The sequence below is a fragment of the Vespula pensylvanica genome, chromosome 6 (assembly GCF_014466175.1).
Source record: "Vespula pensylvanica isolate Volc-1 chromosome 6, ASM1446617v1, whole genome shotgun sequence".
Lineage (NCBI taxonomy): Eukaryota > Metazoa > Arthropoda > Insecta > Hymenoptera > Vespidae > Vespula > Vespula pensylvanica.
The window spans coordinates 4,235,479-4,258,138 of record NC_057690.1 but is presented as its reverse complement, the minus strand read 5'-3'; the positions used below and the strand labels follow the sequence as shown (position 1 = coordinate 4,258,138).

Below are 22,660 nucleotides of genomic sequence, written 5' to 3'. Positions count from 1 at the left end.
TCGTGAAAAAAATGTGTCGATTGTTCTTCCATCACGAGGAAGTTTTCAACCGAAAGAAAATGCAGAGACGAGTATTTTTCTGTTTTCTTTTTTCTTTTTGACGTGACCGGAAATGTCGAGAAGAATATAAATAACAGATCCCACTCTCCTTCTCGGTGACGATACACCTTGTTTCTTCGTTTTTAACACTTAAAAGGGACCAGACGTATTATTCAAATGGCCGAGTTGAACATTTAATTGCATTAAATGCGAATGAATCTGACACATTTCACGTGTGCGCATTATGGATAATTTACAACGGCCGATTATTGCACAAGTCGACATACAGCTAAGAGATTCTGTAAAATAAAATGTTCCGATTGAGCGATACTTATATGTATTAGCGTTAGTACAGTCCAATCTCTCGAAAATTTCATATAAGAGATGGGGGCATCTTTACGTGCACAACATTTTATATTTCAGAATTTCCTTGACTGTAAACGCATAGACAATATTTAAGAACAATGACGATACGAAGGGGAAAGAAAAGAAAAAAAATGAGACATCTTAGTTTTACGTTACTATACAGAAGCACGAGAGATATCTCTCTTTTGGAGAACGCGGTCCTTCGAGTGTTACAAAACGAGGAGAGATAGATATTTTTTTACAGATACTCGACAATGTCGCACTTTATCGATATGTTCGGACAACTCGCTATGCTAGCACCGTATCCACTCCTCGCATTACTTTTATGTCTCTCAGTGAGGAGCTTCTGAAATATCGGCAGTAATATCGCCCGGTCCAAGAGTTCGCCATCAGAGGCAGCACTATGTATTTCCCCACCACTCGATGTAACGCCAGGCCCAGCTCTCGAACCAACACGGGTCCCACCACGGCTCACACCACTTGATCCAAGGATACCTTCGCCACTTCCACCAACATCCCCAGCGCGTGGATTACCACTTGCATACTTGCTGTTGTGAATCGTCGCTACATTTGGTGTGCTCTGAACGTATTCCAAGCGAGCTTGCTGATGACGTAATTTCGATTCGGTGTGTCTGCATTCGCGAATCTTCCGCGAAGCAGCAGGACGATGAGGACACTCGGAGATTGAATGACCACCGCCGCTTCGACCACGCAAACATTTCTCTCGCGATCTCTCCGAAACCGAGCGTTGTATGATCGCCGAAGCTAACTCCTCGCATCTTTCTGTTAAAAGAAAATGCGAGTGAGTAGAGTTAGAACGAACGTGATATATACCACTTCAGAGATTGACTTCGTCAGCGCTTTAGCTGGAATTGTTAACGATCTGCAGTTTTAATCGTTGAGGAAAAATAAAGAGCAATGATTGATCTGCTCGTTAATAGTCGTTTTTAGATCAAAACTGCGATGGATCGATCGATAATAGATCGTTTGATAAATCGAATCTTTTATTAATCACGATATTTCTGCGATTATCTTTTTTTAATTTTATTTTTTTTATATAACGAGCTAGATTTTAGGAATGATTTAAAGCATAGATGGACAACTGGCGAACCGCACGTAGCCTTTACTTGTTTGCTAAGATGCGAGAATACGATCCCCTCTATTTGACACCGTTGAGCCTGGTGAGCTGCACGACTTTCGTAACTTGATTTAGTGAACTTAAGCAGTGGGGGAATGAATTGATCGATGGTAGGTATTGTGCGGCTCGAGGCAGAGAAAAAGTTGTCCATCTACGATTTAACGTAAGAATGATAAGATGTAGAAAAGACATTGACCAGTATCAGAGTAGCTGGCGTTGACCATGGCGGGCACGCTCGGCGAGCTGGCGTTGTGAGAATCATGATGCTTACGATGACGTCGCGGCGCCGGTGGGGTCTCAGCTGAGCCATTAAACATTGCGTGACTGTGTCCACGTCCACCATGTTTTTCGCATCTGTAGCCGGTAACTAGACTACGCCGGTGGCCACATTCCCCGATCACGTATGCTTTGTCGAAAGAAGTCTGAATGTCGTCCTTACCACTCGACTTGGACACGTTCTCCGTCGAAATGTAGCTGATCGAGTTAATTGGTACGCTTGTTCTGCGACATTCCGATAGTTCGTGATGAGAATGTGCCAAGGTATCATTCCTCACAGATGATCTTCTTTTTAAAGACTGATGGGATGGCACGTTCACAAATCCTGTGTTAACATTGCAATTCAAGCACACAACTCAATTAGGTATAATGATTGATTTTAACAAGGAACATACGCGAAGTATTCGCTATCGATTTTAAAAATAAAACACAAGTGTTTTTTCTTATCGGTGATAATGCAGTTTTTAAGGAGTAAATATGATTTTCAAAATTGTTACTTTTTTTTTTATAACATCTTGTAAAATAATGGAAATAAAGAATCACATAATATAATGTATCACAAGGTTATTTAGTTTTTTGACTCATTATCTGCAGGGATTTTTATTCAAGAAATATATTATGATATGGACAGAAAATTATTTCACTATTTTTCGAAATAATTCCCAGTGAAATCGACGCACTTGTCGTGTCGCTTCACAATTTTGAAGAATCCCTATTCGTAAAGCGTGTACCCTCTTTACGAACAAATTTGGGTTAGGCAGTTTCAACTTTTGCATTGCTGGTGAAACACTTCCTTTCCAATGCCTTCTTCAAAGTAGGGAGGAAGAAGAAATCACTATGTGTCAGGTCGGGACTGTATAGGCGGTCCATACATTCCCAACCGATAGTAGCAACATTGTTGTGGGGTTTCGCATTGTCATCCAGGATGAGGATTCTTGATATCAGGAAGGCCAAGGTTGGTTTTACCACTAATGTAGAAGTTAAAGCTATCGTACGCAAATTCGTTCGGGCACATAGTTTACGAACGGGAATTCTTCGAACTTGTGAAGCGGTAGTTTACAAGCTCGTCAATGTCAGTGAGGACTATGTCGAAAAATAATGAAATAATGTCTCTTTCTCTGTTTACATTATATCTATCTTTAGAATGAAAATCCCTACAAGTGGCAGAGCAAGAAAATTAATTTTCTTTCTTTCCCTCTATATTTGAGAAGCTCTATGCATCTTGACAAAAATTGTTACCCTTGTTCAATCTACGTATTTATAATTACAAAAGACTAACCAGAATGACGATGTCTCGGTGGAACAAATTGTAATGGCGGAGGAAGAATATGTTGATCGGAGTATCCTTGATCATGTAATTCACTGAATGAGACATTTTTGGAAGGTGGTGGTGTCGGCAGTCTCGCTCTCTCCTCATCCTTTTTCATAATGATTTTAGCATCTCGGGGAATAGCAGTTTCCTCGAGAACAATTGAATCAGTTTCCTCGACTGCTTCTGGTACGAAATCGACGTTCATTTTACCCTCCGAACGTGGTTCCGGACTTCTTTCGAGCAATGGCTCGCTATCTTGATTCTCGTCACCAACATGACTTTTCCTACGAGCGGTATCCTCACCAGTAGTTTGCTTCAATGCCGACGGAAGGATCAAGGGTGAGCGTTCGTTATCGACCGCGATGGCCGGTACCTTTCCGAAGGTCGTCTTCTTTCTGAAAAACGCATCAAATAATCGAGGTCATTGATGAAAAATGGGCACATTTGGTTATGAAATTTTTTGTTGATTTTTTAAATTTAATTTTTTGTATTTTTTATTTAAACCATATATAAAAAAATTATGAATTTAATAAGTAATTATATTTAATTAAAGGAACGAAGAGAAAGTTCATTTTTTCACGACTGTATTCGATTTATAGAAAAAGGGCACATGAATCAATTTTTTTAAACTTATAAAAAAGAAAAAACAAATATTATCTTTTAATCATAATTTCTGTATACGGAACGCTTGAAGGAGATGTTACAGTACCTTTGACAAAAAAAAATTGTTTTTAACTGCATTACTTTTCATTAAGTAATAATTACTTTAATAAAAACTTGGAACTTGATTTACATGAAACAGGATTTCGACGTATATGTCCTCTTTCTGCATCAATGACCTCAATTATTTTATTAGTATATGTTAAATATTAGTATAGTTATATAAACTATAATTATTATTATCATTATTATTATCGTCATTGTCATTATCATCATCATCGTCATCGTTATTATTGTTATTATTATTAGCATACTTAATTATGATTGCAACGAACGCGAGATTCCCAATTTAAAAATACCTTTAAAAAAGAATATTTTAAAAGGCAGATCGTTTCAGCATGCCGCGAAGTAACTTATCTATCCACGCGGAAACTTAATCAATGTGCTTATTTTCTTATCGCTTTTGACTTGACGAAGCGAGTTGGAGGAGGCGAGAGGTTGGATAGAGATGATGATGAAAAGAGAAGGGGAATGCTAGGTGGATATTAAATGAGAATTTCTTTAGCGAGAGTAAAATTACGGAAAGTTACGAAAAGTAGATTAAATCTCGATTTCGCGTGTCACGGCAGTAATTATCTTCTTACTAAGGAGACGATGAGACTGTTCTTTAATTAAAAATCTTTTACTTATTTGTCTTGAAATATTTCACAGTGCAGTATTTCTTTCGAATTTTAATACATTACATACTTTGCGGCCTGTTCGACGACACTCGCGTTCACGTAATCCCCTTCCGCTTGGGATACCGTAGTAGAAGTCAAACTGCACATGGACATCGAAATATCGGTTGTTTCCGTGGTTAAAGATGGACCTAAAAAGAATAAAATAAACAAAATGCGTCAAAATTCTTTCCTTGTACATATGAATTCTTCATTTAATTTTCATCAAAATACGAAAATATTAACCATCTTTAATGGCGTCCGTTTCGAATCTACCATATTTTATGTCCGCCATATTGTGCAATTCTACGTGACAAAAGACACGTCACTGTGTTTTTATTCAAGTCTGGATGCAAATACAATGTAGGATCATATGTCAATTGTAAATATCGCTTTATATTCTGAACTCTTTTTTCTACTCATTCATGAATCATAGCCTTGAATGAAATTCTTTTCTAAGAAGCGAGCAAACATTCCTCGATAATCCTAGATTAATTAGGTTAAGTGTGGCTTCATAGCGGTACTTTTGATATGAGAGCTAAGAATGCACAGTTCGAATGATCATTAACCACAACTACCAAAGTATAACTGTAAAAGTATGACCGACTTCAATATTTTTTCTTGAAAAAAATATTTCCCCTTTTTTCTCTATTCTGTTTCGTCATTATTATCGTATGTGTAAATGTGTGTTTGCGTATGTTATAATTATTATTATTTTCAAATATCAGTTTTGAGCGATCGTACTTCTACGACTGTAATAACAAATTATCTCTAGACATGCACACTGGATTAAACTAGCAAATGCTAAATTCGTGAATTGCTGTTACGGATGTATCAATCCGCGTCTGCAACAAACGTTGTTGTACTGGCTGAGCGAAAGAACTTTTTCGAATGGAAAAAACTACTGAAAAACTAAATGAAAGAACTTTTCCCAAACAATGAACATAGGATGTGCGACGCATGAAACTGATGTAAAAAACGAAAAATTGTGCGGCTACTGTTGCAAAACATGTTTCTAAAAACATTGCGTGCATACTCTGTGGAGTGAAAATGTAACTTGAAAGTAAATATATAACAGGTATATCCCTTAAAAAATAAATTTATAAGTAGGAATAAAAAATTTCATAAATATAATGAAGAATTTCCAATTAGATAATAATTTTTTACTACGATATAGAAGAAATCCTAAAGTCATTAACATAATATATCAACGTTTAAATGAGAAGCAATAATAAAAAAAAGCAGGATTGCTAGTTCATATATCACTTTCTTTTTTTTTTCTTCTGGGCTATGTCGAATACGACGAACAACTGACCTTTATGATTTTGAGTGCCATGCCTCTGGATAGTGGGCTCTAACATACAGAGTGTGATAATTAAGTTAAACTGTTCGGTGCAAGATAGCCTTCCGCGGTGAAATGATTTCGCGTAACATGTATCTATCTTTATTAACTTCATTTTTATCACTTATGTCTACAGAATATTTGGTTTATTAAGTGCTAATTATAACGTTGACACGTACAAAGATATATTTATAATATACAAAATTCATGATAAAAGCCACCTGATGATATTTAGCTTGGATGCGATCGGGAAGATATACATCAACGAAACCAAACAATTATAAGCAATCCGATTACCTTCTTTTTTTATGATTCCCTCTTGCCTTGGGACGGTTAGCCTGTCCATGACTTCCTGAGTGTCCGCTACTCCATCCTCGCCAAGTCTTCTTAGGAACATCTGGTGTAATAAGATTAACAGAAATGATACTATTACATATTATAGAAGGAAGATATCAAATGAATAGTCATAGTTCAAAGAATCCTACTTACTTGAAGTTCGCTGTCTTTCTCCAAAAGCTGTTTGCGAAACTTTTGATTGGCCGTCGTAGCTTCCTTCAATCGTTCCTCTAACTCGCTCACAGTGGAGTCCCTTCTAGCTTTGGACACCGGTCTTAAGGTTGGTCTCATTCGCTTGTCGATCGCACCCTGCGGATTTCTTCGTAACTCTATCAGCTAGGTGTCATGAAGGAAAAGCCCCGTTGAGAATCAAGCTCGTTGGCAATAGAGAGAAACTGTTGAACTGGCATCAAAAAAAAAAAAAAAAGAAAAAAAGAAAAAAGAAAAAAGAAAAAAAAGAAAAAGAGAAAGGGAGGGAGAGAGAGAGAGAGAGAGAGAGAGAGAGAGAGAGAGAGAGAGAGGAGATAGAACACAATAAAAGAGAGTTACCTTAGGTACGAACACAAGACAGAGTGTGGCCGTACTGCAGAATATGATGAAGACGGCGAGCATGATGAACATGGCGTCTTGCTTATCGGCAAGGACGAAACTTATGGCTGCACCGGTGACGCACATTATCACGACATTGTAAACGCTCATCCCGACATATTTGCTGTCGTTCAAAGCTGGTATACTGACGTGTCGTGTCTCCCACGCCAGAAATGCACCAAAAATCTGAGAAAAAAAATCTCTTTTGTTATATTTCTTCGACTTTGTTTTTCTCTGTTTTCTTTCTTTTTCTTTATTTTATTTATGAAAGAGTAGGGAGAAATTATTATTAGACTAACCATCAGGAGGCCCTTATAAGCATATATACAACCCATGTAGACGGTCATCCGGTTGCTCTGGCAATACTCGTTTTCCGGTATGATGATGATGTCCTCGCTCGAGGGATGCGGCTGCGAGAATAAGGAAACAGAGAGGAACATTTTATAAGCATGATCGTTGAGTGTAATCGGCCGAGCGCGAGCGTTTCAAGCATCCGAGGGCTCTGTGCCAAAACGATAGGTATATCCACTCGTTAGAATGAGAGAAAGAGAGAGATCGAGAGAGAGCCCGAAGGAGATCGAGCGAACGAGCGAACGAGAGAGAGAGAGAGAGAGAGAGAGAGAGAGAGAGAGAGAGAGAAAGAATATGTGAGAGTGAGAGTTAAAGAGAGGTAAGTGCTTCGAGAATTCTTTCCGATAACAACGTTGAGTGTGGTCCAGAGTGCCGATTGTTGGCAAAACGCTACCGATGATTGCTTTTGCTTTTTTGCCTTCTCTACCTATTTTCTACTACCACAAGTACTCTACCTCTCTTATTCCTCGCTACCACCACATCTTCTCTTGCTTTTTCATTATCTCGCTCAAACGTGAAACTTCTCTTTCTCTATATCTATCTTGAAAGAGAAAGAGAATGTACGAACTCTAGCTTTTTCAGTACATCTTTTTTTTCTTTCTTTTTTTTTCTTTTTATATTCTTTCTTTTCTTTTTATTTATTTATTTATTATTATTAGATATACATCTACTTGTCAAACGAAAATGTTTTTTCTTTCGCTCATTGAATATTTCTTTCATTTCGTACCTCGAAGGGAAACGCGAGATATCCACTACCATGTAAAATTAAAATTTTATTACTCGCATTATCGTTTCTATATCGCTATAATTTCTCATCGTATTTAATATAATATTGTAAATGTGTATGTGGTGTGTGCTTGTTCAATACAATTATATAAAATATTATTATTAATAATAATGATAGTATTAATAATATTACTTGTAATGTATAACGTAACGTATAATATAATATCTATTATAATTCGTTTAACAACGTGTGCAATAATTTTAATTTAAATCTTGTAAATTAAACAAATTACATTGGAACATGGTAACATCGATATTTTCGATTAGGGAATGTTTCTTTCTCCCGTTTTTGTAAAGGACGGAGTCAAAAAAAAAAAATAATGAAATTTTCTCCAGTATGTGAAATATACGCATAAATTTACATACGTACTATTATTTGTTATTAATTCATCAAGATAATACGTAGGACGAAATGACTGTTGCGATAGGAAATACGCGTGGTGCCTTGCCTGGTAAAGTTGCGCGAACATCAATGGAATGTTCTCCTCGAGCGCACAGTCGATATTCCGAAGAGCTTTGCCCGGCGTGTGAGCCTGAGCAAACCAGATTCCGAGGAGCACACCCTCCCGAACCGTTCAAAGATGCTGCTCGATTCGTCTTTCTATTTTTTTTCTTTCTTTTCCTTTTTTCTCTTTTTTCTTTTTCTTTTTTTTTCTCCTCTTTTTATTCGTACTTTTTCCCATCTTTTTTTTCCTCCCACGGTGAAACTTGTACTCGTTCGTTCGCGCAGACAAAATATAGTACGAGTATTTGACGATCGAAAGATAGAAAGTATAATTAAACATGAATAGAAATATTCAAATATTCGTTATTCCGTGAAATAATATTCTTTTTTCTCTTTTTCTTTCATTGTTTCTTCCTCTCTCTCTCTCTCTGTCTTTCTCTCTCTCTCTCTCTCTTTTCCTTTTTGTCTTTTTCTCTCTCGGCTTCATTAGAATAGGCAGAAAAATAATAATTAATGAAATCGGATATAATTTTATATTTTCGTTTTATTCGGATAGAAAAGCAAAAAACGAATTACAGTTTCCTTTTTATTAGGATACGTTCGTAGGATTATTATGTTTACCGAGGAAAAAAAAAAAAGGAAAAGTTCAGTTCGGATAAAAAGCTTGCTCTTTGTTCGAGAACAAAAAAAGAATAAAACTTACGTAAGGTTCCATCTGCTTAGTTTCTCGATAAAATGGATCTGCGATCTGCCACGTAGTCATGATCCCGAGGTCGATAACCAGGAGTACGCCAACCACCATGAAGAGCTGATAATCTTTTATAACCTAGATAAAACGGAGATTGTTCGTATGAAAAGCGGATAAAGGAAGACGATAATCGCGAGAGAATTCTTTTTAACCTAGACGCAGCCCAGACGCAACTCAGTTCATAATAAAGAATCAGATACTTTAGAATGAGAAGACGTTTTTGTGGATATCAAACGCGTTAAAGTATAATGAAAAGAAAAATTTTTTTTAAATAAAAAATGTTTTTTTTTTGTATTAAAGAAAAAAGAAATTTGTTCAGCATTGTATTCGCTAGCTATAGTCACTTTAAGACTTTGGAATGTAGTCTTCGGAGAGTCTACAAGAAACTTGCAAATGCGTGCATTTGACTCAATGTATTTCACTGGTCGCTGACAACTGGTCGACAGTGTGCATGCAGCCTTACTAGTTGTACAAGATACACATGTATATATATCCAACATAGCTATCCGTAGGTAGGACATACCTTGTCCGTTAAGAGTACTCACCTTTTTGTTTAACTTCACGTCGGTGAATATCGAATGCACTCGCCAAGTTTTCGAGAACATGGAGCCGAAAGCTAATGAAAATCCAGCCATCAAAAGCCATGCCCTTGCGGTACAAATATACGGGAACGCGGTCACGCTCGACAATTGCGAGTCTAATCCGAGAAAAATGACGCTGCTATAGGTAAACATGCACCCAATGATGATGAGATTGTTCAGATGTGGCGATGACATTTTTATGTATCTGAAAAGGAAATAATAAAAGGAAGATCATTTATATTTTACTTTTATATCTCTGTTTAATTTTGAACGAGCTTTAACAATAACCAAAAAGCTAATAATAGTTTTCTTGATCAATCGGTAATTTTTTTTCTTTATTTATTTAGCGATCCTTTATTATTTCTCTTTTTTTTTTCTTTTTCTCCCTCTCTTTTTTTTTTTCAAAGTCGGTCAGTTTCATTCTTCTTTCTCCGTCTCTAAAAAATCCATTGCATCGCTTTGCCCTCTAGACTGCGCTTAAAACTTTTAATTAACTCCACCGAATAATTAACCGCATTTTTTCCCACGCTCTTGTCAGATGCATCCACTGCGAACGATGCTATGTTTCAAACCGGGTGATCCTTCGCTATCTTTATCTCTTCAGCACTTTCTTTTTTTTTTCTTTCATCCTTTTTCTTTTTCTTTTTTTTTTTAATCTCTTTGAAATGAAATCTCGGGATTTTAATTAAAACAAAATCATAAAAGATCGTATCTTGGACCAGGCACAGACGGCGCCTGCCGATACTGCCGCTACTATTTACAATCTCGATTTTTCTACGAAATCTCATGGGCGGAAGAAGAGATTTTCGATTCGTCTCGCTGTTAGCTGAAAATCTCTCGAAAGAGGTCATCGAGGGGTTAACCGTGTGGAAGTAACGACGATCGAGCCGTCGAAAACTTTTAACTTGCTTCTCTCGCCAAGGAACATCGATGGCTCCCTTTATCGTTTTTCACTTTTCGCGCCTAACACGGTGGAACAGGATGAAAAAAAAAAAGAAAGAAAAGTGTGGAACAGGCAAAATTTCTATATACGGAGTTGTTACTTTCATAGAAACGTATATGTATAGATTGATATGTTACAAATAGTCGAGAGAATTTTCTCCAAAAAAAAAGAAAAAAGGAAAAGATTTTGTTAAAAAAGAAAGAAGAAAAAAGAAGAAGAGAAGCAAAAGTTTTTAATTTGATTATTACCTTTGATTTCTATATCTTATGTTTATGGCAAGGAAAACGACCGCCATAACGATGCCAACACTTGCAGCGGACGCCAGTACCGCGTAGATCGTAATATTCACGGTGGAATGTTCAATGATGTGAAGGGTTCGATCCTTTGGAGGTGACTTGCCTCTCCAAACTAAAGAGTCTCCTTTACTCAGGTCTAAAGTGTCTGTCACTCCGTCATATTCGCCAACTTTAACCTCGGCACCGCCTGGAATCAATAATTTTCATTGCTCCAAAATAACAGGGAACCATAACTCTGTTTATCCTTTTTAAATTTACCTATACATATTTATATTAAATATTGGATATATATTGTTAATTAAAAAAGTATAAAATTATGTGAAAAGCAACCGAGTATCTCCAAAAGTTTTTTCTTGTTTCTCTTTCGTTTTCTTTCTCTTTTTCCTTTTTTTTTTTTTTGATTCAAACACAATACATAATATAAAACTGAAAAGTTTTGCGAACTACTTTGCTCGCTTGAATTATTTTTTTACTCTTATGAATTTACAATACGATACTCGATTTGATTCTCGTGTCCTCGTTAAACTGACCCCATTAAATCAGATGCGACGTCGAATAAATATTTGCCAATATCGTTTTCGAGTGCGCTTGGTTAGATTAGAGAAAATGGGTTATGATTCTCGACGTGAAAGCATCACAAGTAGTTTGAAAGTGGCAAAACTCGATATTCGACTTTCCGTCTAGGGCAAAAGATAAAGAAGAGAATCTTCGTGATTGATTATACGATCGGTCGTCGCCGAAACTTCATCCAAAGCAATCCCCTCAAACCCCTAACTTCCCTTGATTCACCCTCTTTCTTTCATCTCCCCATTTCACTCAGTCCTCTTTGCATCGTCAAAGAAAAAGAGAAAGAACGCACACGATCAAACGTTAAAATAACATTTCTACGGAGGTAAGAGAGAGAAAGAGATAGAGAGAGAGAGAGAGAGAGAGAGAGAGAGAGAGAGAGAGAGAGAGAGAGAGAGAGAGAGAGAGAGAGAGAGACAGAGAGTTAACATAAAATCCACAAAGTCGTGATTCATCTTGAAGTTAGCTAAGATTTTATAAAATCCGATTATCACTCTTTCCAAAGAGGACAGATTTACTCCACTTCGTGAGTACATTCACGTTATCGTGAAGAAAGAGTAAACACGATATTTTATCGTAACCCCTACAATTTATTACTCCTTCTTCACCTTTCTGTCAGCTATTCGATTCTCATATTTTTATAAGAGAATTGGTTGTTCGTATTTTCGATAAAATCCGATTAACTTTTATAATCCTTCGCTGATAATTATTTTATATTATTTATTGGTGATGGTTGTCCGATAAAAAAATTCGCGATGCCAGTTTCATTTGATAGATAAATATATTTAAAATAAAGGATATGATTTAAAATATATTCATAATATATATATATATATATGTGATTTTTTTTCACTTTAATTCATTTTACTCTGATTTCGTTAAAGGTCAGAATTTGTAAGTGTAACTGTTCGTTGTTGGGGGAGTGTAAGCTTGTATCGTTGGTTGCTGGTTGTCTCCTATACTTCTCAAGTTACTAAGTGTTATATACGTATACGTGAGATAAGAAGTTTGGGTTTTTGTTTACAGCATGCAACCTAACAGCTGGAAACCAAGGATACTACTGGCTTACACTCCGTAGGAACTCACAATTTTATAACATAGTTTATAACATTTTGCGATAATAAATGGACCACATATGGCACGTCCTTGAGTTCGTCTCAATAATTGTCAAAGTACTGTGAAATAAAATATACATGGTTCCATTTAAAAACAGTGAATTTGACTTCAAAATTTTCCCATTTCCCCTGCCTCTTGATCTGCAAAAATAATTTTTATTTGCACTATAAATATCGTTTTTACTCTTTCTTTCTTTATTCTACACTATCCTACTTTCTTTTTTTACTTACAAGAAAAGATTTTTAATCTGGCACAATTTTGATTTTAATAAAACTTTGTTGTCATGTCGAGAGAATATCGAGTTATTTTCGTTCTTCTTTTTGTGAAGTGAAGATAAAGTTCGAAGCAACGAAATAGTTTCTTACAGTTCTCTGAATTAAAAATTTTTTTTTAATACTTAGTTGACTAGTTAACCGTAACATGTATATAAAAAATCTTTTTATATAAACTTTAGCAAAATAATTATTATTAAAATAATAATTATTCTAAATTTCATTATTATATTATTGATAAAATATAGCATATACGAGTTTTTATATGAGAATGATCCAATTGTAAGTCGTACTTCTATCAGTTTTTTCTTAAAAGAAAAATCGATCGAATTAGAACGATTACTATGTAAATTGAGTAAATGAAACAATAACGATGCAAAGAAAGTGTCTCTCTTGTAATTTGAATATAAAAAGTTTTTTTCTATGCTATAGAGTTGACTAAGTTATATGGAAAAAATGAAAAATTCAAAGAAATCTCGAGCGAATTTCCGACGAAAAAATTGTTCCTTACAATATGATCTACATAATGAGAAAGTTTTGTTAGGAGAAGAATTTCCGGGTTAGATACATATATTGCCTATATTTTTTTGTTATTAAATACCTGGTTATATCGTCAAAATCGATGTCGGTCTTAGTGTCCTATTTCGAAAATTTTTATTGACAACACGATGTTCATCGAACTCTTTAGAAATTAATTTGATAATAATAACTTAAAAAGAACGCTATCCTTTAAAAAAAAAAAATCTGTTTATAATCGTACGTCGAATGAATAGAAACGATAGTTAAAGAGATATTTAAAGAGAGAGAAAAGAAAAGAAAATAACGCGTATAAAATTTTTTATAAAAATACTTAATAATATATAAATAGGCTTGTTCTTCGACGCATCTTTTATTTATTAGAAATTATTTGAAAGTAATTCGAAGATCAAAAACATACTCTGTTTTTTTCGAAAATATTAATCATCTTGAAATTCTGCGAATTCATCCAGATTAAAGTTCGTTGATAAAAGTTTTAATCAGACCGAACAATCATTAAAGAAATTTTAAAGAGAATGAGAACGTAACATACATATATTACTTGAATGGTACTTGTTATCTCGTCATCGATTTATACTCCTTGAGATAGAACATTAAGGACAAATTTAATACGTCCTTGATTATGTGAGAAGATATCTAAATTAAAGGAATACTTCGATTATTATCCTTTCTCCTTTCAAATACATACCAACTGCATTTGAATGTTTCTATCTCTAGCGTACCGTTAGATACGAGTGGAAATTTGGCAACGAAAGAGACCGTTAACTTCGTCTGGATTTAACTTGCATTTTGCGGTAGGAAATGGCGAACTTTTCGTGTATCTACTACGTACGACTTGCATAGAACTTTAAATTATATTCGCGTATATTTGTGTGTATACTGTTTCGTATAAACTTGTCATTCAGAATACACATTATTATCCTTATTTTTTATTTCATCGTTTCCGAGTTTAACAAATTTTATTAATTTAATTCCATTTACATTAATCGAATGAAGTATTTGAATTTTTGTTTTTTTTTTTTTATTTCTTTCTATATTTTTTTTTTTCATTTAAATGAAACGATCGACGAGAACGAATATTTTTATTGAAAATGCGGTTTTCTCCGCAGAGATCATTTTTTTATTCGATATCCTCTAATCATTGATCCTTTTTTCTTTTTTTTCTTTTTCTGATATTTTACATTTAAATTTCTTATTAGCGGTATCGAAAATATTCTTCATTTTCACGATAGTAAAATAGCCAAGAGATTTCAGATAAATGTATTGCTATTCTCGGGAAATATATATTTACAGACGTAGTTAGTTTCAAATAAATTTTCTTTCCACGAATATCCTGAAGGATCGTCGTTACAAGGAGTATTTGTTGAAGATCTTAAGCTAATTTCAAAATCTTAATGTTCTCTTATCGATTCTATGCGATCCTGAAATAAAAGTGATAGACGTATAAGAAAATGGAGAAAATAAAGAAAACGAAGTAGACGAAAAGGAAGAAGAAAAAGAAGAGAAAAAAAGGGAATGGAAATTTTCGTCTCGCAGAATTCCGATCGACGTGCAAATATTTTCTTTTTTAACCATAGATGTAAACGTAGACGAGAGAAGAATGATCGGTAGAGCGCTTCGTAATCAGATTTTCATAAAATTTTGCAAACACGCCTCGCCTATAATGTTAAAGCCAAGCCTCGTCTCTATGCCATATCCTCCTCCCTTCTTCTCTTTATCCTGTCTTTCTTTATGGCCGCTCGACACCGCTTTAAAAGGCACGGCCCTCTTTAAAAATGAGTCAGCACTTCCGTTAGAAGGGACTAGGTTACAAGGGGATGCAAAGTGCACCTATCACGCGAGAAGCCCACGAGAGATGTAATGTAAATGTTTACGGAATGCGAGCTTGATAGTTTCTTCTTCTCTTCTCAATTTTTTCTTTTCTTTTTTCTTTTTTTTTTTTAACATTTTTCTCTCGATTTTCTTGCGTTCACCATCTTTGCGTAACTTTTACGAAATTCTCGAAAAAGCAATATCTTGGATTAAAAAAGAAAAAAAAAAAAATATGTAAAGGATCTTTGAAAAAAGATGTCATTTCGCATCGTTGTAATCAATTTTTAACTACCGTGTAAGAGAAATTAGCAAGTGGTCAGGACACTTTTAATAAAAAATTTTACAACTATTTTCCACGGATGATTGAATTTTTGATTATCTCTATAGATATCATATATGTGAGATAATGGATTTTAACGAAGAAAATAAACCGTGTTTTTATTTTTACTCTTTTGGCGTCACGAAATTCATTGATTTGTCCGATCTATTTGCATGAATCGCACACACACATATATATATAACAAGAATATATTCTTTTATATTTTCGTTCTGGTTAAAATTACAGTCGGTTAATCGTTTTATTTAACCTAATTGTAAAACGTGAGCTAACGATGATAAAATAATAAAAAATAATGATAATAATCATAATTATAATAATAAAAGATCCGTCGGTTCTTTTTTTATAGCAAGTGTCGAACACGATCCGATAAAAAGAAAACTACTCACGTCGTTTCACTGAAATATTCAGGCGAAGCTGGGTGAGCAAGTTTCTTGAATATTCTTGAAAAACAACCTTGAGCTATACCTTGAAAAAACAATTTTTGTTTTTTTTTTCCTGGAGACCGGAGGACGAAGTATCCATATCATAGAGCATGTAGCTCTTATGTTTTTCTTACTCCTTTTATTCTTTCCCATTTTTCTCTTCGCCATGCTTAACACCTTCCCCTTTAACAAGAGAACCTCATTGCCTTTTTCAGAGCACGCTCTTGGAAAATTTCTAGGATTTTCTTTAAATAGCCCTTCATTTTTTGAAATCCTTTTGCATGGTTTCCAACGCACTTGTTAAATTGCTTTAAGGGAAGTTCTTGTCACGTATCTTCTTTTACCACCATCTTCCTGACCACCAGGATCTAACTTCTCGAAATAACGCGTTAAACTGTGTCTAAACTGTGAGGTTTCTCCAATCGTTCTGTCCTTGCTTATTCTAAAGTACATTGATATCGTCTACAAAGAAAAAAGACAACAACAACAAAAATCCTAAACATATAATACATAGAAACAACCTACAAAATATCAAAACATTTCAATAGAAAGTCATTGAATGGATCAAACGAAAAGGATGAAAAAAAATTGTAAACATTTAATTTCGGCTTATATATTCTCTTAAGAAAACGATTGTAAATGAGTTTTTCAGGCATTAGATCATCACACATTTTCAGGTATCGATCTAGTTATCTATTTATTTTTTCTTTTTATTTACGTCACGTCTCAAAAATTTTTATCATAATACGACATAGATAAAACGTATGTGTAATAATGTATTTATGTATGTACATAGATATACGTAGATCGGAGTACGTTTACAAAGATACGATTAAATGAACATTAATTTTTAATGAGTACCGAAGAGAAAGTCAAATCCACTCTTAATCGTAAGTCTTCGGAAATCTCATGTTCGCAAGTAACGATCAAATCCCACGGGTAACGTTAGCCGACGTTATCCGAAGGGAACGACCAATGCGTTTCTTCTTCCTTCTTCATAATTAACGATCCAGTTTTCGGAATATATGTTAATCCCTCGCGATTACTCGCGTTACTGAATTGGCAAGGTTAGCGAAGCTTAGAGTATAAGATTAATGATGTAAGTATACCTACAGCGTATGTTTACGTGTGCTATTAGGCACGTTTGTTGTCGTACGATAAATATATTAGTATAGACCTTACTATGGTTGTTCTCTCTCTCTCTCTCTATCTCTCTGTTTGTTTCATATTCATTTATTTTCTTCGAGAAAGATTTTCATTTATAAACGAGTTAATTAATAAACGTAGATAAAATGTACGAATGTAGTTGATATATATATGAGTGGAAGAATCAAACAAGAAGAAAGAAAAAATGAATAAAATAACGAGAAAGAGAAAGAGAGAGGGAAGGAGAGAGAGGAAAAGAGAATTCACTCACTTTGAAACTGCTTCAATAAGATGTAAGCTTTTCTCTCGTTGTTGTAAAAACGCACGGGTCCCTGTGAACAGAAAAAACATTTTTTTCAGTTAATTTAAAACGTTAAGTATGTTTGGTTTGATTATTTTTTAAACATAGCCGCCGAGGGAGTTTCTTATGACGTAAGCGTCGTGAAAGTGGATATTCATATTTAAGATACGAAAATCGATACGATCCCTTCATGATATTAAAGTTTCACGTCAAGATCTAAATGTCTACGGTGTATTGTTTGTAATTTTAAGAAACAATTAAGTAATCAATTTTCGTTTGAAAATAATTTGTATGTTAAAAGATTCGTAAGAAATAATTTATACGAAAGGAAATAATTCGGATTTTCCTTATTTTTTATTTCATTGGAATCGAGAGTTTCTTTGTGTAAATTTTTAAAAATATTACACCGTGTAATATGAATCAGTGAGTAGTAATATGAAATTTCAGGATTTTCTTTTTAATAGAATAATGTTTTTTTTTTATGTCAAACAAACATTTTACTCATCAATCTCATTGTATTATCTTTCGTTAACGTAATTTTAATCAAAACAAACTTTTCCTCTCTCGAAAAAGTCTTGGTCTTTAGACGACGGTATATCTGTGAAAACATTTTTAATTTCATTAACATTACGAAGTTCTTCCTCGAGATTTGTTTGTTAAATTTTCTTTTACAGAACGGAATTTTTCAGACTGTCATTGTATGTTCGTTCATTAACAGTACTTTTATTATTTATGACGGAGTTTAGACTCGTCTAAAAAAATCACCCTTATTTCTTTGGTCGGTTCCATCGTAAAAAATTTCTGCGAAAATTAAAGATCAAAATTAGAGAAAAAGAAAGAAAAAAGAACAAGAATAAGGAATTATATGAACTTTAAGGTAGAGCAAAAAAAAAAAAAGAATATGAAACTTTTCAAAACTCAATGAATTACTCAGCGATCGAGTTGCGTATTATGCAGGGAATTTCAGTAATAAATAGTCAAATTTTAAGAGCACGTTTTACTTACAAGAACATTGCAAAGAATAAAAACAATTAGTTCGGAACGTGACTCATGTAGGTATGAGTCATACGAAACACGAGCCTGGAAACGTTTTATTTCCAGTTTATAAACATTGTTTATATACACCGGACAATAATGTATCTTGCAACGACGTAATTTTGTGAATTGACTTTCTATTCACCTTCTATTAGAAATGAACAAGGAATGATTACAGGCATCACTATGGAATTGGAATCAGTCTTTATTTAAGTGTTTAAGAAGAAGGTAGTATTTCGACAAGATGATCGCTTATTCCAATATCGAATGGGGATTCTAGCGTTCATGTTTATACGACTTTGTATCATCCTTACAGTAAGTAAAATATGTTCATCAAATTTGACGATCTATTTCTGATAGATTCTTTATAAATTAGAAATCGTATTAAACAAACCTTTTAATTTTCTTCCTCTCTCTCTTTTTCTCTCTTGCCTGCATATATTCTTTCGAAATGATCTATGTATTTATCCTTATTATCCTTATCGCGTAGTAAATTCGAAATTATGACGTGGAAGGGCGAATCGCTACGATGGACGCGATGTGGTCACGTACGCTTTGGCGTGAGAGAGGTTACGTTGTTTTAGGGACGACGTTGGCCCAGAACGATATGAATTCAATTAACGGTAGGTTACGGCACGCGGTAACGTTGTTTATAACGTTAAACATTCTCCAATCCGAAAGGTCCCATGACTACATTATTGATGTGCAAAAGGAATGCATTCGCTAAAGTCTAGCGTATCTGCGTTATTTCAAAATTAAACGAACTAAACTGTGTATATCAGTACCATCATGCATTATATAAACGTGAAACGTAACGTGTGTCATGTGATTCACATGAGTCAGATTTATGCGATTTCGAATCAGTGAGTAGTAAACGTCCTTCAAAAAGAAAAACTCCATTTCAACGATTTACAACAACTACCTCCATCCTCCTTCTCCTCTTTTTCTCTTTATTCCTTTTATTACTGTTTTGCAAATGCTTTCCGCCATTTTGAATATTTTATTTTCGATTTCTCCTGTTAATTCATCGACTATAAATAATATCGTACAGTATAAAAATTTTATGTATTACCATCAAAATTTTATACGTTCGAATGTTACCCCCTGTTGCTTTAAATTTTATCGAACTTGTTTCGAAAAAAATAATTCATCGTATTGATGAAAATTATCGAGAAAATGGTATTCTATTTGGAAATGGTGTTTCGTTTATCGGATAATTGATTTTAATTTTACAATTGATAATATAATTTCATATCAAATTTTAAATCATACTTACGCATAGTTGCTTTTTTGTTTTTGTTTTTTTTTTTTTCATATTCTATTTCATTACGACTGCAACCAACAGTGTATTATTAATTTTTTTCTCGAATATACAAACGCAGATCAAACGAAGAGTAACATCAATCCCATTTCGAGGCTGCGAGAGCAGCGATGAGATAATTAACTTTCTTTTTTTTTTGTTCTTTTTTCTCTCTTAGTCGCTCGATTAAGCGTAATATTCATGTTTCACAATTTTACCGGTTTATTGGTAGAATACGTCAAACCGCTGTATGATGCACGATAAAAGCGAAATTCGATTTGGTTACTCGTACCGACGTGTATATAGGCAAATAATACTGTGTCTGGCCGCATCACCGGTTGGAATTGCAAATTCACAGGGGAACTCTTCACGCGAACGCCCTTCAACAAGGCTGTTCGTTAATTCGTTTATCGATCTTTGTCGGTGCTGCGCCATTCCTCGCAAAAATCATAAACTGTTAATTTAAAAAAAAAATAAATAAAGAAAAAAGAAAAACAAACGACGATATACGTTTCCAAAGTTTCGCCACTTTGAATTTCCGAAGAGAACGAAGAAAGAATGAGATTAATCCGAACGTTTACTTTTCTTAAAGTTTCTAATTATTTTTTTAATCTCGTTCGACGAAGAAAAAAGAAAAACATTAATAAGATTCATTCGAGAAAGAAGAAACAAAATCTCTTTCGCAAATCATGTACCGTGGGATTGTCATTTCATAATTATCGTCTTCTTCGTTATATCGATGGAGAAAAAAATAACATGAAGATATACTCGTCAATCGTAAAATTTTCAATGCGATCTTATTGTCTTATAGATTAATTATCTGCGTCATTACAAAAGAAAAAGAAAAAATAAAGAAAATACTTGGAAATTGCATTCGATAAGATTATACATTCGAAGATCTAATCCGCTCGAACAAGAACCATTAATGAAGTCCACGAGTCGTGATATCGAGAGAGTTGAGATAAGATGTCTCTGTATTGTACAGGTTGTTTCTAAAGTAATCTAACAAAATTTGTATTCGATCAATTTGTTTACCAGAAAGTAAAAGAAGCAAAAAAAGTATAGATCGAGAAAATTGCGGATGATCAAAATGATCTTAAGATCAATCGTATCTCCCTACTGTCATTTTATACCAACGATTGGATAATACGCGGTAGATATCTAACAATCTTCTGTTTAATACTTTAGAAACATCTTGTAGAATTCTAATCGATAGTGTATGTATCAAACTATGTAAGCTCGCCCGAGGAAGCTACTCACCGTTACACCTTTAAAACTTGTGTTCCTGAGAGCCTCGAGGAATAGCATCTCCCAAAGCGAGTCTCTGTATTTGAAATCCGATATAGTCTGATTTCGACGAAAGTGTCGTATCCTACGTGCTACGTGCTGTATAGCTAACGCCACCGCCCAAATTCCATCGTACGTATATCCGTGAAATCTCGAATACTCGTTTCCCCTTCTCGAGTCGTACTCGACTCGATACTGATCAGGTGTCTGAAAAAAAGGAAGACGTAGAGTAAAAAAAGAAATAGAAAGAAAGAAAATGGAATTCATTATTTTTCTTCATCATATATGAAATCCAAGCGAATGCATAAGAAACGGACAAAATAAGATTTTTCATCCGGAATCGCGAAAAGCGATTCAGCGGCTTAGAAATACTGTTATTGTTAGGAAAGTTAGCGTAGGATTAAAATAGATTTACGCATGGAATAATCGTATGAATTTCTGTATACTTTAAAACAGCAAGTTTCTAGCATATGTATTATTAATAGCGAGAATATGGTATTGGCAACCGGATATGGCCGGTTAAAATTAACAAAACTCGTCTTGATCTTGTTTTTGTAACAATGCCACGTTTTGTTAAGTTTTGTAATGGGGACTTAATAATAATTAAAGATGTTATTAAAGAAACTTAATTAGCTCGTAAATTTTATTAACGTATTAGTGGTATTAAACTGAATTGTAAATTATTCATGATTTTTAACAAAATTATCTTAAATGTTTGTATTATATTTATAAATAATTATAGTAACGAAAAAAATATCTCATCGTTGGCTTCTCGCATCTTTGATAAAATAGAAATTATTGCAACGTACATACATACACGTATACGCATGCACATATACATAGAAATTTTTTTCCCTGTGGAATAGTTTTGAAGAAAAAATATAAAATACATAGTAAGGAAAATTTAGGCAAAAAGAGACGGAGTGTTCGTTATATGCCCCATTTATGGTCGCAGGTGTACACATCAACCGTTCAGTGTACTCTGCTCTCAAGTTACTATGATATCTGATCAGTTACTCTTCACTGAACACACATTTCACTGCCGTCCGACAAATTTTTCATAATTCAGTGACTTCCATAGGGGCAACCATCGCTATCCAACGATATATGCAACAAGTTAGAATATAATAGAGAGAGAAATTTTTTTTAATTATATATACACCTATATATACTACGACTTTATGTATATCTACTTAGTCTGACAATACTTATAATTTAAAATCAATTATTAAAGCGATGTATAATACTATTGAACAAATAAAGAATGAAAAAAAAAGAATCATCAAAGAGACAGAGAGAGAGAGAAAACGAGAAAAGATTTAGAAAAAGTTTTAATCCTCTCAACTGGAAGATAAAAATCCGATCGGTCCGTTCATTAGAGCGTGGCTCGTTTTATTGAGATAATGGCGCTCGAAGAAGAAGAAGGTTCACTGTCGTTGTCGTATCAGCGAACCGATTATACGTTTCTCGTGTCCGCGTCATTGACTCGATCGAGAAATAGATACTTTTGTGAAGGGTCAACTTGACCTCAATGGACCTCCTTCACCCCACCTAGTCCACCTACACTCTACCCAGTCCATCTCAGCCCACCTGCATCCACAT

The 22,660-nt window shown here is 34.3% G+C and overlaps 1 protein-coding gene across 4 annotated transcripts in view; it reads right to left on the bottom strand.

Moving 5' to 3' along the window:
* Positions 1 to 208: 208 nt before the first annotated feature.
* The window catches only part of LOC122630278 (gamma-aminobutyric acid type B receptor subunit 2), a 240,194-nt gene continuing 217,742 nt past the window's right edge, over positions 209 to 22,660 (bottom strand). For 3 of the 4 annotated variants that reach the window (XM_043814615.1, XM_043814616.1, XM_043814617.1), the window contains 14 exons: positions 21,032 to 21,265; positions 17,407 to 17,467; positions 10,876 to 11,110; positions 9,649 to 9,889; positions 9,059 to 9,181; positions 7,073 to 7,183; positions 6,735 to 6,959; positions 6,339 to 6,521; positions 6,147 to 6,246; positions 5,823 to 5,861; positions 4,539 to 4,659; positions 3,099 to 3,526; positions 1,740 to 2,144; positions 209 to 1,188 (listed from right to left, as the gene is read on the bottom strand). In XM_043814615.1, the coding sequence (XP_043670550.1) occupies positions 644 to 1,188; positions 1,740 to 2,144; positions 3,099 to 3,526; positions 4,539 to 4,659; positions 5,823 to 5,861; positions 6,147 to 6,246; positions 6,339 to 6,521; positions 6,735 to 6,959; positions 7,073 to 7,183; positions 9,059 to 9,181; positions 9,649 to 9,889; positions 10,876 to 11,110; positions 17,407 to 17,467; positions 21,032 to 21,265 (3,051 nt within the window). In that variant the 3' untranslated portion in view covers positions 209 to 643. The remainder of the gene's footprint in view (positions 1,189 to 1,739; positions 2,145 to 3,098; positions 3,527 to 4,538; positions 4,660 to 5,822; positions 5,862 to 6,146; positions 6,247 to 6,338; positions 6,522 to 6,734; positions 6,960 to 7,072; positions 7,184 to 9,058; positions 9,182 to 9,648; positions 9,890 to 10,875; positions 11,111 to 17,406; positions 17,468 to 21,031; positions 21,266 to 22,660) is intronic. The other variant, XM_043814618.1, reaches the window with a different exon arrangement.